Source organism: Tiliqua scincoides, chromosome 6, assembly GCF_035046505.1.
Source record: "Tiliqua scincoides isolate rTilSci1 chromosome 6, rTilSci1.hap2, whole genome shotgun sequence".
In the NCBI taxonomy this organism is placed as follows: Eukaryota; Metazoa; Chordata; class Lepidosauria; order Squamata; family Scincidae; genus Tiliqua; species Tiliqua scincoides.
In genome coordinates this window covers 80178235-80196513 of record NC_089826.1, presented here as the reverse complement: position 1 = coordinate 80196513, position 18279 = coordinate 80178235, and the positions used below count along the sequence as shown (strand labels likewise).

At 38.5% G+C, this 18279-nt stretch overlaps 1 protein-coding gene across 2 annotated transcripts in view; it reads right to left on the bottom strand.

Annotated features, from left to right (window-relative positions):
- Window positions 1–1215: 1215 nt before the first annotated feature.
- LOC136655949 (ligand-dependent nuclear receptor corepressor-like protein) overlaps window positions 1216–18279 on the bottom strand; it is a 48726-nt gene continuing 31662 nt past the window's right edge. The window contains exons 3-7 of one of the 2 annotated variants that reach the window (XM_066632704.1): window positions 15578–15657; window positions 15214–15343; window positions 9675–9926; window positions 6769–6856; window positions 1216–5504 (exon numbers count right to left, since the gene is read on the bottom strand). In XM_066632704.1, the coding sequence (XP_066488801.1) occupies window positions 4475–5504; window positions 6769–6856; window positions 9675–9926; window positions 15214–15343; window positions 15578–15657 (1580 nt within the window). In that variant the 3' untranslated portion in view covers window positions 1216–4474. The remainder of the gene's footprint in view (window positions 5505–6768; window positions 6857–9674; window positions 9927–15213; window positions 15344–15577; window positions 15658–18279) is intronic. The other variant, XM_066632705.1, reaches the window with a different exon arrangement.

The following is an 18279-nucleotide window of genomic DNA, read 5'->3' as shown; positions in this document are numbered from 1 at the left end:
CTGATCTTCTCCTGTAAGGCTACCTGATCCCCACATTCCCATTACCTTGACAAATGGGGGCTAGGAACATATATCTGCTAAAAGGATGTCTAGGTCCACCCTTGTACAACTCATTCGTACAATGATAGGCAAGCTCTCCTTTCACTGAAAACCTGTAGAAAAATCCAATGCATGCTTCCAATGGTTGGGTTACCAGGGGATAAATATCTTTATACCTAACTTTTGATTTTCAAAATGTAGTCTGTTAACCTGTAGAGCTAATCAATACAGATTAGCTTAGTATGAAAGCATGTTCTTACTTCTACAGTATAAATTATCTCTGCAAGTACATACATAAAAATTGTTTGCAGTTTTCCATGTCAAATAATTCCTCATTCAAATTGTAATTGTCAAGTGCACAAGACATGTTTGATGTTATTAAGGCACCCAGAATAGTGAAGAACTTTTAAAAAAGAGATTTGTAGTGATGATTTTGATTAGGGATTGTGGTTTGCAGGGGCAGCTTCAGCAGGTGCAATATACACACATCATGCATAAAAGGCATAGTTGAGCTTTTCTGCTCAGTTTTCCATACTAGTTCTCTGTACAAACACTGAATCCTACTAGTGACCAAATTAACACTGTAAGCAGAAACATGATTATGAAAACATTCTACTTGCTTTTGTCCACATTTTTCCACTATATATTTCGAGCAGCCTTAATCCTAACAACACGGGCACAATCCATCAGGAAGTTCACCAGTACAAACCCCACTGAAACGAATGTGCAGGAGGATGGTGCCCCATATTATATACATCAAATACTTGTTTTATTATTCAGTGCATTTAAAAAACCATCCATTTTACTATTACATCGTTACACCAATGCTGTTATGCCCATAGAGTAAATCAAATGAGCCAATATAAAGATTTGTTTGTTTTTTTACTGAATGAGCAAATCAATCACACATCAGTGTTGTAAATTTATGTGCAAAAGCATTGAAGTGCTTTACTAAAAATTACAACATAGAAACACAGTAACAAATCCATACAATCAGATTTAGAAATATAACAACACAAAGAGGAAACAGAATTACAGTACGTTTACAACACAAGACAAATACATGAAATTCATTAGAAAATATTGTAATAAATAATTCATGAATTATAGTGCAATTGATTTATGCATAAATAGAACTAATTGCCTAGAAATCAGTTATTAACAAAATCTGTCAAAAATCAAGGCAGCCACAGAGTTTTACTAAATTACTGCAACAATGGAAATACTGCAATAAAAAAACCCAAAACAAATACAGGTATTTGTACTGTAAACAACTAAAAAAAATCAGTCTCACTAAAGTTAATATACAATTTAATTTAATATAAAATAGTCATTAGCTACCAGAAATGGTTTTAACAACTTTACTGAGCAGTAGTTCTAAAAACAGAGGCACTGTTTTTTTTTAATATAAAATACTTGAGAAACATTCAAATAAGTAGAAAGCAGGTAGGGCTTGCTTTCACCTTCATTTAAAAGTATGCTGAAATATGAATTTTCAGAAACTTGTCAATTTCTAAGTAGCGACTGGTAACTGAATTTAAAAAGTACTTCAAAATTAAAATTTAAACTATAACTGAATACATAAGGGATGGATAAGGGGAGCCTATGTATTTCCCTGCCTTTCCTCAGTTGTATAATCAAAGGTTCAGCCTATTCATTAGAAATAATTACATTTCTTTTTAAAACTTACAGGTTGAGCATTATCTACAAACTATCAAAAAATATTTTAATATACTATTTCTGACCAAAAATAAATACAGGTACTAAAATGCTGAAAATTAATTATAATATTACATACAAAACTACCACTGTTAAAGTCAATAGCAAAATGATCCCTGATTTTATGAATCCTGTCACTTTTTGGTCAGGCCACCTTTTAAATGATATTAAAAAAGTGTACTGTAACTTGTCTTTGATATACTGTAGTTCTGACTAAAATTTACTGCTTGAGAAATAAAGGAGGCTGGAATCCAAAGAGTCTTGTGCATGAGCAGGAACACCCCTGTGGCATTCCACCAATTCCATGCCACACCACAAATTGATCTAGAGGGTGCACTGACTACCAGGGACAACTTTTCAGGCGAAACAAGGAACTGCACCATGAAGACCAGGTGGAAAAAGTTTGATAGAATACACAGAACACTGTATGAAGTCGTTTGGATCCCAACCTAATGTTTCAAGCAATGATGTTACATCCCAATAATCACAGTTTTAGAAAAAGTGTGAAATCTTTAATCTTGTTACTGGGGAAAGATATAAATTAGTAAGTCTAATCCTGACAAAATTATGGCTTAGTTCTTTAAAATTAAAGATGACCTTGACACCTGATGTTTGTTGTTCTCTTAACTGGATACAGTATTTTCTTTAAAAAGGATTTACTTCCTAATATGTAATTGAGCTGAAAATGATTCAGCAAAGTTCTAAGAAACCAAAGAGTTGGTAAGCGGATAACATGGTTGTGTTTCCTTTATTCTGAACTATAGTCATTCTAATAGCAAAAGTTCAGTAAGAAAGAGCTGATTTCTCTTTCTAGTTTATTATGAAATACTACCAAACTCAGTTGTACAGCATACTTCAAAAAGTAATTACATGTAAATTTAGTTGTTATAATCCACAGTCTATATAATGTAATTATACACAAAATGTAAGTTCGACTGTGTTCAGGCAAAATAGATAAAGCTTCTGGAAATGTTAAGCTTTTCCATAAAAATCTAGTTTTTAGTTATTTTAAATGAAAAAGGGAATGGCCATCCTTATTCATATGATATATGGTTTGATAGTATACCCAAGTTACATAGTATATAAAATTCAAAGAGTATAAACCTTCCCTAAGTGAGCATGCTTTCTGCCCACACAGGGACCCCCCCCCCCATGGGTTCCCTGTTGCTCTGCTTCCCATATACACAAAGGACCAGCATCAGGAATACAAAGTTATCTGTGCCTTCTATATGCCCTTACAGCCCCCCTCCAAGCTAGTTCAAATTGCATGAGCCTCAGAGTTTGTGCAATTTGACTTAATGTTGGGGAAGGGATATGGGAGGCAATACTCCCACCCCTCAGGCTGCCCTGGTCCACTGCTCATATGTATCTTGATGATGGAGAGTAGAGCAACAGATATCTATAAACTCTATGGATCGCTCTGGAGGGGAGGATCATATCTAATGTGAATACTTCAAAGTTCATTTAAAAACTGTAATCTAAAGGTAACTGGTCCTCTGAGGTTCTATGAAAAGTTAAATATTTAAAATGAACTGCCCAGCTTTGAAATAGTAAATATATAAAGGATTTCTAGCACTGAAAGTTCAAAACAGTTTAACTGTTTTAAATCTGTATTTCTATCAAGACCCTGAACTGCAAATTTGGTTATTAGCAAAGTGATGATGTTTCGGCCCACCAAAATGAAAACCTGATGTTCATTTTGATAAACTGAAGAAGTTTTGAAATGTCACAGCAGCAAATACATTACTGTTACAGTGAGGTTTTTCAGTAGGAGTGTTCCACAATCCTTAAAATAAACATAAGTAGTCATAACACCAACTAACCAACCAGCACATTGAAACCAAAATAACCATTCTCAAGCTCATTCTGTGCACATGAACATGCTCTAATCTGCATTCCAACTTTCATCTTTAACCCTTACAAGTTAGCTTATTTTCCACACTAAAGGAAGTTATTTTATGCCTTTAGTATTCCATCTTATTTAATAGTTAATCATTCTATAGCTACACTAAATTTGTCAGTTTTCACAAGTATATATTTTGTAAACACCAATTTCTTGCTAAACCAACAATAAAATAAGAACCCAGTTTTATACCTAACACACGCTTTTTAAAATGAAATGTTTTATATAGATGTTTAGCTTTGATGTACTTTCTCTGCCATAGAACTTTCTATGTTCAACTAATACTTCGTGTTAGTTTCCATGTTAAGAAACTACAGATGTCCTCCATTTCCCTTGATTTGTATATTTTCGGTTACTTGCAACTTCTGAAAATATTCCAAGAGGCATAAATGTCTTCAAAGCATTAATCATGTCCTTCCTTAATAAGATGGATTATTGAATAGTTAGGGTTGCTCTTCATCATAAAAAATAATGTTTCACATGACAAATACATGTTATTCCAAACATTTTATGCTATTGACTACTAAATAAAACCTGAATTTTTCACTTATTTGTACAAGGATTATATTAAATACAAACTATCACATTTAAGTGATTGATTCTATCATTTTGTCCACAGTGAAAACCCTGAATAAAATTATTCTTCAAAAAGGCATGTATGTGGTTTCTGAACTGTAAAATTTCATGTCTCCTGTCTAAATGAACGTTTTGTGTTTCTCATGTGTGCATCCACATGCACACACACACATACACACGAATGCACACGCACCCACATGCACACGCAACACACACACACACGCACAGTTAACAAAACTACATAGGCTTGCTGCTATTTTTGCAGGTGCCAGTCCCTGAATCTGTCATATTAAACAACCCAGTGTCTGGTAATCGGAGCTTCTTCTTCGGAGGAGTCTTCAGTGTTCCAGATCTTTCTTTAACTTTGTATTCTAAAGTGCTGTGAGGTACCCCATATATTCCTTGTGCTTTGGAAACACTCATTTTTCCACTCATTACCATTGTGATAGCCTCCTCCATTATTTCATGGTCGTACTGCCGGTAGCGACCACGTTTTTTCCTTGGCTGCTTGTTATCCTTGCGATCCAAGACATCTTCGGTGGACTCAGAGGTGCCATCAACCATTCCATTCTTAGCATTAAGACACAAAGGAGAGAGGTCCCCATGAAGAAAGTAGGAGTCAACGCCTGACTGAGTTACAGATGCAGAACATTCAATTCTGTTCTGTTTAGGGAGTATACTTTTCAATTTCTGAAGAGCTGATCCTTCTAAGACCGATGAGGTTTTGGAAACATGGTACATGACATCCAGAAGTCCAGCACTATCAGACTGTTTGGACACAGTATTGATTCTCAGTTGAGGAATTTTTAACTGCACAGTTGGAGTTGATGTTTCAAATTGTACATTTTCGCTTTTTTCTTTAAACTGAGTGACCATTCTTTGTAGAGTTAACTGGTGGAGGTAACTGGAAGCTGTTGGGAATCTTAATTCTGAGGTTTCAAGTAGGCTGAGTTTACTTTTTTCTGTGCGCTCTGCTTGAGCTTTTGCCCACAAGGCTACTTTTTGCAGCACTGCACATGTTTCTTTACTGTCTTTGTAAGAATAAGTGTCATTGAAATCTCGAGTTTTGTTTTTAAAGGGTGCAGGCTTTCCTGCTGGTAAGGCTTCTAAGTGGAGAAGTAAAGTTTTTTGAGGTATGCCATAAAGTATGCCTGCTTTATTAATGTCCAGTGCTCCGGACTGAATGTCTTTCAACGCTTTTGAGAGCAAACCATCTGCAAACTCAGCACTTCTTTCCACATAGTCCTCTCTGTGTCTGTGGAGTCTCCTGGATGGATGGAATGAAACGATGGTGAACTGATGCATGAGAGACTCTCACACAGCTATGGAAGGGAAGGGTCCACTCCTTTATTATACTCCTTGCTTAGGTAACATCACTGCTTCTGATACTTTTAAGTCTTTGAGTTGTGGTAGCTATTGATTACCATAGCAAATGCTACAGTTCTGGTAGGACCATGTGTCAAAAATGATACCCCAGCTTCTACAGCAGCCCTTCCAAGAACTTTAAGTCCTAGCTCAGTATTTGATAACATTCTCATCTGCTTGCAATTCCTTTTTGACAGATGCTTGCAGAGCAACACTTAAAAACTTTTCTTTACACAATTAACATCCATTGAATGCCCCCATCCTAAAGGAGTTTTGTTAGTAGAAACGTGACGTTACCGCTAAACAAGTAATAAAAGAGTCAACCCCCGCATAGAAACTCGGTTGCAGCTACTAACAGGTATCATAAACATCCAACTATATTTTTTTTAATTTTGCAATTACGTTTTAAGAGTTATTTCTACCCTCATTTTAAGTTAAAAGTTCAGATGTTTCTCACAGGTATATAGAAAAACAAGCACATTTTAAATTATGTCAACAAATAATATTACTGGACTGTTTATAATACTACATTTGCAAAAAAGGCCCAAGTGACAAAAACAGCCTGCTATGGTTCGTGGATGGAAGGATGCCAAAATCAAAACTTTTGTTATTTCACATTAGTTCAGTTAATAGTACATTTCAGCACATTAATCATCTCATTAATAAATGGGTATCTTAGCAGCATGCCACCACATACCAGAGGCGAAAACAAAATGCAGGAATGGTCATCAAGAGCTCTCTCTCTCTCTCTCATTATAAGCAGAAAGGATAATAGCTGTTTTTAACTTCTTACTAATTAAAGGTTTTATAAGTAAATATTTTCTTTTGTCTCAATTGGAAAGTTGCTAAGCCATACAGAATAAATTTTCTTTTACTGCCTACTTCCCCTTGCTGCATTGTGCAATTAAGTTTTCAGTTCACTTTTAGTAACATGAACTAAAGTTTGGTGATTGTTCTGATAACTTTTCTTTAACAGAAAAAAGAAAAACACAAAATGAAACATATGAGTTATACACAAACACACAATTATGAGTGGAAAACTCTCAGCAAAAGCAAAATAACTGTGTGTGTCAGCACAACATTACAGAAGAGGTTATAAAAGAAATCTGTCTTTTTCAATTTATTATCTTTAAAACAAACAGAAAATAATACTGTACATTGCTTACCCAGACACTGAATTTTCAGAACATGATCCATCATATGTTGTCTGTTCCAAGCTTGTCTTCTTTGTAGAGAGATCTAGCACTCCATCCCCTATTGTAATAGAGAATGTAAGTTTCTTCTGTAACAACAAAATTGTAATGCTGTCTGTTGGATTTTGGAAATGATCTATCTAATCCCACAAGTGCCAAAGTGCAATTACCAGTTGACAGGGTCAGAGGGCAAAATACACCAATTTGTTTGTCTCTCTGATGAGGCTATCACCATGTCCAACTACAGCCCCCAGCATTCCATTTTCAAGGCTTGACCACACAGAATGAGGTGGTAGACTTGACTGTATCACAGCAATCTGCATTTAGGGTATGTCATTTTTGAATGCCCCATTTTAAAGAATTCAGGCCAATCCTATCCAATTTTCCAGTGGTGGTGCTGCTGCTATGCTCTTCTTAAGAAATCTCTTACTGTAGCAGAATAGGTTATATTTGCTACTTTGTATTATATATGCCTCGGAAATCAGATGGACATTATTTACTCAAATGACAATTTAATAAAATTTTAAAACCACTTTTTAAAATAAATGGCCACAAAACAGTGAACAGAGTCACAATACCTAAGATAAGAAAAACAATACATGTGGGCCTCCAAATCTGGGGACTGTGCATCCCCCAGACCCATGATGAACCAGACCTGGCCCCACCTGAGTCTTCCGGAGGCAAACGGAGCTGAGCTTGTCTGCCCATGGCCTCTGAGAGCTTCCAAACAGCCTTTTCAGTAAAAAAAAAACGCAATTCCTTATATGACATAAAAGCATCACTTCTGATTTCCCTCAGGAAATCAGAAGTAGCTTTTTTTTTTTTTGCCAAAACGGCCATTCTAAAGCCCACAGAGACCGGAGGCGGATGTGCAGTCTCTGTGGACTTTGGAAAGGCCTTTACAGCTCTGGTCCCCTTCAGAAGGCTTAAAGGACCGAAGATCGCGGATATGATTATTCATGGTTCTCAGTATCTGTGGGGGATATGAGAACGGATCCCTTGTGGGTATCAAGGCCCCACCTGTAATTTTTTAAAAAAGGTCAACATACCTACATGAAGAAAAATTATATTCCATTTTGCCCCTTATTCCAATTGCCCCTGCTAATTGGATAAGAGGCACTTTTTCAAGTGGGTGCTCCTTTTTTTAGCAGGGGGAGAGTAACTGGCCCATCTCACCCCAGCACTGTCTGTTCTAGTGGCTGTCTGCTGGTATTCCTTTGCATCTTTTTAGATTGTGAGCCCTTTTGGGACAGGGAGCCATTTAGTTATTTGATTTTTCTCTGTAAACCGCTTTGTGAATTTTAGTTGAAAAGCGGTATATAAATATTGTTATTAATAATAATAACAACAACAACAACCTTGGATACAGGAGAGGCATACAACAAATACACCTTTTAAAATGTGACAAGATTCGTTACTTTTCAACACTCCTCTCTTCAACACTGCTTTTCAACATGATCCAGCCCAGCCAGTTATGCTTGGCCAGGACCAGCTGCCCGCACTGAATGTCTACCAGGCAGAAGATGTATTTGATAGATTTATATCCAGCACTTCAACACATTAGTACTCAGGGCAGTTCACAAAGCTTAAAACTCAGAACACAAAAACTAAGAATCATCAGGAGAACAAAGCAGATAATACTTTCTACAGCAATTTAAAAGGCCTGCGAAAAAGTAAAGCCAGGGAAAAGTAAGAAGATCTTTACCTTGGAAGGGGTTGTATCTCAGTGAAGAATAACCAGCAGTAAGGAAATAAAACCCATTGTTTTTCTTGTGCTGTGACTAGAAGAATTAGGGCGCAATCCTAACCCCTTATGTCAGTGCTTTCCAGCATTGACATAAGGGCAATGCAGCTCTGAAGTAAGGGAACAAACATTCCCTTACTTTGAGGAGGCCTCCGTTAGTGACACCCAACTGCAGGATGCAGCACATGTTCCATTGGCACCGCTATGCCAGTGCAGGAAAGCACTGACATAAGGGGTTAGGTTTGCACCCTAAGTAAAAGAATCTTGCTTCCCCACTGCAACTAAACTGAGCTCTAAAATCCAAGGGCAGTGCAAGTCAGTGGAGGACTAAGGCAGAAGAAACATGCTCACCTTCTCAGGGATTGTTTAGAAGGCTGCAGCAATTGCTTTCTGCCTCAACTGCTTGCTTCAGCAACTGTTCACATGTAGGGACCCTCGGATCTGCACAATGAAGTTCCCTAGCCCAAGAGCTCCACTCACTTCAATGGTGTACAATATGTACAGACAAAGGCACAGAGACCCACTGTACTGTAGTGGCTACAACTCTGAACTACAAATCAGGATTTCCCCAGCTTGAATTCCACCACTGCTGTGAACTCACTAGGTGACGTCTGAGCCTTGGGTCTCTAGTTACAATATGAAATAATCACACTTACCTTACAAAACTGTTCTATCACCATCTTTGTTGTAAGGTATATGATAATAAGTTACATGAAGGGCTTTGCACACCCAAAGCTGTGGTATACAAATGAAGCAAAATTCCTTGTACCCTCACTGGCCTGACAGCCCACTGCATGCCCCAAGAAACTGCTCTGGAGGGCTCCATTCTCTGAAGGGCTCCAGGACTACAGGGGGATGGGAATGGTCATGAACCAAAGGGGGTTAGGATATAGGCCTTTATTATACAAAAGCAATTTACGTCCTGAAATTTATTCAAATTAGAGGGGCAGGCATGCATGCAACATATCCATGCATGATATCTGGATGGAAGCATCCACCTTTTAAAAACTACTATCTAATCTGCTGAAAATTATTTTGTATAGATTATTTTGGATATTTTATACACACACACACACACACACACACACACAGATATGCTGATTACCAATCATGAACAACAATAAAAGAGATTTACCTTGCTGAGTATTCTCTTGTGTTCGGTTCACAGTGAGGTCTAGAGGGCTATCCTGTTCTTCCTGAAGTGAATTTTCAGTTTGGTTCATTTGGATACTTTTACGTATCAGACTCATTTCAGATGATGAACCGTTTCTATTTTCTTGCATTTTACTACTTTTTGAAATATATTCAATTGCAAATTGACGGATCATCTTTTTCATTAATTCCTGAGCAACTAGAGGAATGTTAGGATCACAGTTCTGAGGAAGATCTATGGGGAAAAAATAGCATAATAAAAACACGAATTAAATAAAAAGTGAACTTTTATTCTGTAAACTTTCTGTGTATAGCAAGACTCAATAGTCCAATGGAGTATTTGTAATCTTGCCAATCAGATCATACTTATTGAAATTGATAATTCAACACTTACCTTGAGTACGGTCTCCTCAATAAAGTCAAGAGCTATAATCCAAAGGGCTAAATACAAATGCACACAAGAGAACTAAACATGCAATTTAAAAAGTTTCCAGTTTTCACTACAACTCCAGTGCCAATGACCCAGACTTAACTTAAATAATAATAATAATAATAATAATAATAATAATAATAATAATAATAATAATAATAATAATAATAATAATAATAAAACTTTATTTTTATCCCGCCCTTCTCCCAAAAAGGGACCCAGGGCGGCTAACAACATATAAAACAAATTAAAACATAATTTCACAGATAAAAACATATTAAAAAACACATTAGCAGAACCCATAAAAACAGTAGTCAGAAGAGTCAGAATAAAAGAGCATAAAACAGCAGTTCTTAGAGGAATCGGGCCTGTAAAAAAGCAACTAAAAGATATATAAAAGATGAAAAGTTATCTGACTCCCTAGCTTTGGAAATACTTGCAGGAAAAAAGTCACAACTAACCACGCAATTGCCATGCAAGTATACCATGGTTCCATGGATCATATCCAATCTTAATAGTTAGCCTAGCACTAGCAGCAGGAAGAAACACAGAGGCAGAAGCAGGACTGGGGGACTTTGGAGTGTTTGTAGTGTGTAGTGTGCTCCTGGAACTGGAAATTGATTAAGAAAGAGGCTGGGCTTCTGAGCAAGATGTATTGAGGGGAGAACATAAAATGGAGTGCTTTACAGCACACATGGGATCAGGTCACGGAAAAATTGTACCTCTGAGCCCAAGACTTGTAGCAGTAGGATTGGGCCCTTAGCCTGGTACCAGCAGAAAGAAGAGGTATGGAGGTGAGGGCAGGAGGAGAGCTGTCTATCAAATAACTGCTTGTCTGTTTACCATTCCTTTCACAAGTGCATCACACCATGGAGTTGTATACTACCTAGGTTTGAAAAGGCAAAAGAGAAAACTATCGTCTTTTTCTACAAGAAAAAGTGAGCACTGCATCAGAGAAGGGCAAATAAAATTTCACTGCTGAAACTAGAATTTCTTTTTCTTTTGCAGAAAGACAACTGTCCAGAAAATTGTGTACATGATTAACAAACAGCCCTTTTTATTGTCTCTACAGCTAACAGATGACCAAAAGGGTGCTATTTGGGCAGCAACCAGGAAAAGCAGCTCTTTAATGTACAAGCTTCTGAGTCCTGAATTACTTGTTCAGTTCTGGAGTCCAAAAATTCTGCCGGCTTCCTGAACTGACATTTGCAGGTCTGGCAGCATGGTAGGCAAACTGTCTTCTAAATAGTCTTTTGCTGATACGTTTGCATTTCAGAAGTTTTTCTACACACTTTGCACAACCAAAAAAATATGAAACTATAGAAATAACTTCAACGGTCTTATACTGAAATTACCAACAAGAATCAAAGGAAGTTAAAAAAGTGTTGAAAGCAGGCAGTAAACAGAAAGGTTTTATACTGCTTTTGGAAGACCTGCGGTTTTGGACTAAAGGTGAAAACCTAGTGCATGTTTCTCAGCAATCTAAATGCCAGACCAACTGAAATCAATGGGACTTGCATTCGTTTACCAGAAACCTCCTAGTTATTGTCTGAGGACTACATAAAAAGGTAAGGGGGTCTGATCCAGCATACCAATTTCTTATGTTCTGAAATTTGGCACACTGGTAAACTTTTAAATAAGACATTCAACACAGAATAAAAGTAGTGACAAGTCCTGGGAGAGTCTAATAATTGCATGGATTGCCCTTTTAGCAATGCCACCTGACTAGGCATCACTTCATAAAGCACCACTCAGACGCGAAACGATGCCACAGCAAGAGTGGCACTGCTGAACGGGGAGCCCGTCTGATAAGTGGGCTCTCCCAAAGTTTGAAAATATTATCAAGATTTGCATATTTTCTCTTCTGTCGTATGCAACTAATGAATTACTAGGTAAGAACAAATGCTTCTCATCATCACCTGCTTAATTATGCCACTTCCAGCCATCAGCAGGTGCCAAGAATGCTGTTTGGCCCACTGTATGAAACACGTTTGACACCCCTGACCTAGTCCAACCCTGTTCAATGCAGGCAACTGCTACAGAATCCATGAGAGATGGCTGCCCAGCCTCTGCTTGAAAACCTTGAACAAGAGACAACCCATCACTACTACATGAGACAGTTTCATCGCTAAAAGGCTCTTACAATTAGGTTACACACAAGAAAGCTTTCCTAAATCTATCTCCTTGTACATAGCATCGACTATTGACAGAATACTCATTAAAGGTCCAATCCTATCCAACTATCCAGCACCAGTGCAGCTGCAATGCTGCACCTTACCTGAGGTAAGGGAGCAAATGTTCCTATACTTTGAGGAGGCCTCTGTGACTGGCTCCCCACCACAGGTTGCAGGGCACACCCCATTGGCAGAGCTGCACTGACACTGGAAAATTGGTTAGGATTGGGCCCTAAGTACCCTATCACTGTCTTCAACCTTCCATTATGCTATTATATCTAATTATAGATTTAAGATATTGTATTAGTTTTTTCATTCAATAACTCACATATTGTAAACACTGTCTGCTTTCAGTCAGCGTCCAGTGCAAAATTAGAGCTATCCGGACTGACAGGTCATAGTCAAATAGATTAGGGCAAGGGTTTACTGAGTCCCTTGCAGCTGCAGACAGGTGTATATGAGCACCACTAAGAGGTGGCGCTCTATAAACTCTAGGATTAAAAAGAGAGACACCGTCGCATACAACAAATGGAAAAGTCGGCTAATGCAGAACACACAGCAGTAACTGGACACAAAGTAGAGCTTAAGCAGAAACAGGTTTTACCCACCAACTGCTCATTATTAATCATATTTATACAAAGAAGTCATTGAGTTTCATACACAACAATATGAACAGAAGAGATGCTACATTAACAACCCTTGGATGCCAGTCCTCGTCAACAGAACCACATGAGCATTGAAGATTGACAGCAATCTTATCAGAGGCCAGCAACTGACTACTGACAACTGACCTTTACACAGCAAATCAGAGAGTAGCTACCATTCCATTGGCTTTTATCAGGACTTTTAAGCTTGGATGGTGATAGTTACACTTGGTAGTCTGATAAGGCTACTGCATGTATCTCCAGCCTTTGAAAATGCCCACCACAGCAGTGGACAAAACACTGGGTGATAATAAATCTATTTGACCATCGCCTCTAACTCCAACTTCGCAATTCACATATTGCTTTTGTTTCCTTTAGTCATGATGAACTTGCACTGCTTTGCAGAAACCATTTCATTACTGAGATACAAAATTGGATCATATAGCAGGCACACGGTCCAATCCTACATAACCCCACCCCCATGCGGTGATGCAACAATGCCAACATAGCACATGCTGAATCTTGCGGGGGGGGGGGAGAGGGTTTGTGCCTTAGGAAGCCTCCTTGGGGGAAATGAACATTTGTTCCCTTCCCCTGGGTAAGCCCTGTGAGCCCTGTGAACTTAGACCTGTGCCAGCAATATCACTGAAGCAAGTTCACACTGATCCATGAAGGTGGATCAGGATTCAGTAGCTGCCACCGCCACTGAACCTGCCCCTTCATGGACCCAATCCGTCATCCTCGCCTCATTGCCTCTTTGTTCCAACCTCTCCTGCCCTGTCCCAGTGACCCTTCTCCAATCTGCCAGCATGTGTGAGGAGGCTCAGGCTTTCCCACTGGTGCTCTGGCAATGAGTGACTTCGTGCACTGCTGGAATATATTTTCCGATTGCTGCAAAGTAATTTATGCTAGTGGAATGTTTGTTATGACCAGCAGGGCAGCCCAGTAGGACTGAGCTGGTAATCTCATTTACGATTGTGATCACCATATTACCTTAGAATTCTATATTGTCTTCACCACACATGAACAAAGTCAGCTTTAAAGACTGACGATGACTAGCAGTCTAATCCTATCCAACATTCCAGCATCAATGCAGCTGCACTGCAGCCTCAAGGTAAGGGAACATTCTCTTACCCTTAGGATGCCTCTGTGACTGCCCTCCCTCCCCATTGCAGGATACAGCATGGGCCCGGTTGGCATGGCTGCTCAGTGCTGGAAAGTTGAATAAAATTGGACCCTAGATCTTATAAAATGTTATAAGAGCGCACAAGTTTTTTTCAAACTGAATTGGCTAGGTAGAGATTAGAATGTAGAACTAAGTATTCCAAGAGACTCAAATCCAATCAATTCCTTTCACCCCCGAGTTAAAAAGTTTGCAGAATAAAATCAATCTCCAAGAGAATCATTGCACAGTATTGAACTAGTTAAGATTTCAGTCACCAATATTGCTAGATTTAAACAAATCTTCCAGTTTACAAAATTCATTGATTTCAATTTAAAAAATTTAATTAGATTGATTTCCCCATTTAACCAGTTTTATCATTCAACAGAACTAAACATTTAGGGGAAAATATTCAAATAGTAGAATAATCTAGAGCAGGGATGTCCAAACATTTTAGCAGAAGGGCCACATCATCTCTCTGACATTCTGTTGGGGGGTTGGGAAAAAAGAATTAATTTACATTTCAAATTTGAATAAATTTACATAAATGAATATAATAGAGACGGAACTTATATGAATGAATGAATGGTCTTTCAATAGCTCAAGGCCTATAAAAGACCTTGCACAAAGTACGGCCAGTCTTTCCTTTGCTGCCGCTGCTCCATCACAAACGTGAAACAGCAAGCAGTGGAGAGAGCCCTAGTCCCACAGCTCACTCAAGAGGTCTAACAGTTGGCCGTCACACTGAGAGCAGTTGTGTCAGGCCAGTGTGGGCTCTAGCAAGTCTCTGGAGGGTCAGAGGCTCACTGGAAACTGGGGGCTCCCTGCGGGCTGGATTGGGAGTTCTCAAGGGCAGCAGGTGGCCCCAGGGCCGGGGTATGGGCAACCCTGATCAAGATAATTTAGAAGCTTGAGCAGAAATCTGACAAATAGCATAAAAAGAGAGTAGAAAGATTCAGATAACCACACAATGCAAAAATGGGTACAATATGGAAATCATAAATTACATCGAGACAAATCAGGAGAAAAAAATACTAGAAATTTTTGATTGATGGTTTTAGTAATGATACATTTAAAAATTTTACCAAATAACTGAAGTAAAATAATATTACCTTTCTTGCGAAAGAGTGCATTTAGATAATTCTCTGCTTGGCATTCAATTTTATCAGTGTTGGACTGGCCCTGAGATGATAGTTCCTCTGTAGGAGTTGACTGCAAAGAACCAATAACTGCTGTATGATCCTAAAGGGTATAAAGAAAACCCACAGATCTAAATAGGGGTTGAAGGTTCTTTTAAAAGGCTTACAATGTTGAAATATTTGAAAAATTATCACTAAGGATTTCCATCATGAAACTAATTTTCAACTTTTTCTTCATTAGAGACTTTTTATATTTCATGATTTTAAATTTGAATCAGAAAATGAAAAACAATTTTTAGAAAACATCTGTTTAAACAATTATACCACATATACTTACACTGACCGCTTCTTTATGTAAGTTACAAAAGGAACATTTTTCATCCATAGACCAGTCAGTCACTTCTTCTGGTTCGCAGTCTGGGGAGAAAATTTAAATTGTAAAAAATGCAATGTCAAAGTGACTTATAACTTACTATGCTACAAAAGGCAATTCCACTTTTTAATGGTATTGTTTGCTTGGGGCCCGAATATGTTAAGGAAACCTAATCTTACAACAATGTGCATGTGCACTTAGATCATCTATGGAAGTCCTACCCTAGATGCCCTCACAGTTTCAGGTGAGGTGACTGGGGAGAGGACCTCTTTGGTTGTGGCACCCTGCCTATGAAATACGCTCTTTAGGAAGGCACCCACTTCTGTGCCTTCTTGGAACTAGGAAAAGACTTATATTTCCTAGGCCTTTTAATATGTGTTACTTTGAATTTCTCTGATGTTTTTATGATAGTTTTAATTTTGATTTTATATTTTTTAAGTCACACTGGAAATATTAAGGGACAAAGTCAAATGTAGCAATAAATAATAAAACTAACTCTACTCAGGAAGGGTCATGTTCAGTGGTTAGAATGAATTGTGGGTTCTGTTCAGTCCAAACACAATGAAATATAAGCAAACTACACTTTCCACAATGAAGACAATTGTCTTGGGCAGTAAAATAATCCATGAAAATTTGGGGAATAAAGCAAAGACAGCACCAGTATACTTCTTGGGAGTAATACAAGCCACAATTCATTGATACAAATATGTCCTGGATTAAACTGTTTGGCTGCAGGACTTTGGAGGGAGTTTTCAGCATTGAACAACCTGTCTTAACTCTTTCCGTCTCCTCTCCCTTCAACTCGCCCACCATCCAATCTTGTCAGTTCAGCGTTTGTACTCACTCTCTCCCCTCCCCTGAAATGAATGAGGAGCCCTGACACCAAAAAAACAAGACTCCTATGTATGAGAAATATGGTGCTGCCTTATAGTGCTGCTGTAATACGAGTCAGCAGGGCAGCTTCACCATTTCAACAAGAGTAACCTACACCATCCACCAGAAAGATTTAATATTGGATGTGAACAGGACACATCAGAGAGTCTGGCCCTGGCTGAAGCAAAACAATGTTGGGTTTTGCTTACATCTGTCTATCTGTCATCCATCCACCTGGCCATGGCCAAGGCAAAGCTCAAGGGAATGACCTCGGGTTCCTGCCTTTGAACTAGTTAATCAAAAGGGTAAAATCTCAAACCCTCCAAAATCCCATAAAGGGATTTGGCTAATCTGAATCAGCACGTATGCTGTTCCTAAAAGAACATTGTTAACCTGTTACCCTGGATACTGTTAGCCCACCTTCCTGGACTAAAAGAAAACAGCTAAGAATGACCTTTTCTACATAGGACTTATGTTTAGGTTTTACTGTTGAATTTTGCCTGTAAATTCAACTGCTTGCTTTTCCCTGTTTGAACTTCTCCCATCCCACACTGTGTTCTAAAACCCTTCTTTGTACAAGTTGCTTACCAGTTTCTTTTCGGACCAGAATTACTGTCCCTTGCTCCCTAACAGATTGCTTAGGCTAACACTACACAGAACAAAGGCAGATGCAGAGGAGTAAGTGGTCTTCCCAGATTGCTCTCCTTTTCTAGGGAATCCCAAAAAATTGGGCTTCCTCCTCTGCCAGAAGTGGGTGAGGAAAGGTACGCTCTTTCTGGGTTTTTTCCCTTTCTGCTGGCAGCAACAATCCTATTTTGGACAGCTCACTACCACCACAAAGTACCAGAGAATAGGTGGTCAGGCAGAAGAGCTTCACATACCTTGACCTTCCCTCAAAGTGCGCTACATAGGGCACCTTCATCCAGATATTCCTCAAACACGTTGCAGTCCAAATGGTTTCTTGTACTCACACTGAACCTGAAAGGCCTCTCTTCATCCTTTCAGATAGGTTCTGAGTGTTCTAATGCACAGTGCTGCAGCTCTTATGCATCCTGCATATTACCCTAAGACTCCCGACAGGAAGCAAAATCATGTTTGTGCATATTTGCAGCCTTTGGTTATTATTATTATTATTATTTCTGCAGAGTTCTGAATCTCTGAAAACCTCTTGAGTTTAGTGAGTACCTTGAAACATGTTTTTATTGGTGGTCTCATTTTGGCTGCCATACTAGTGGCACTGGACTGGGACTTCAGAAATGGAGGGAATGACAATATAACAAATATGGAAAATACTAAGAATGCTCAGTTAAGAGCTTCACTACTAGCGTAGAGATCTGCTGTAAAGTGATGCGTAACATTTCCAGAAATGTTGAAGCTGAGGAAAAACAACCAGGGGGCGGGGGGGGGGGTTTCAGAAAAAACACAAAAATTGGGGTGGAATGAAGATAAGTATTTTCTTATCAATTCCGTATTTCCAAACTTAGACCTAGATTCTTTCACATACTGCAGAAGATGAATCTAAGCAAGTGAGAGGATTTGAGAGTTGTATTTGCCTACAGTATACAGGCATTGTAATGATGTAATACTGTAGGTGGTCTTACACAGTTATTACGGCACATTTTGAAGGAATAAAGGACAGACACAACAATATATAAAAATGCCTTAAACACACTTCACTCATTCTCATTAAATGAGGAAAATTAAGGTTGCAAAGTTTCCAATTTCTCCACTAGAAAAATGTAAAAAATGCCTTGGTAAAACTAGGATTTTAGGGCCCTCAGATGTATAGCTGT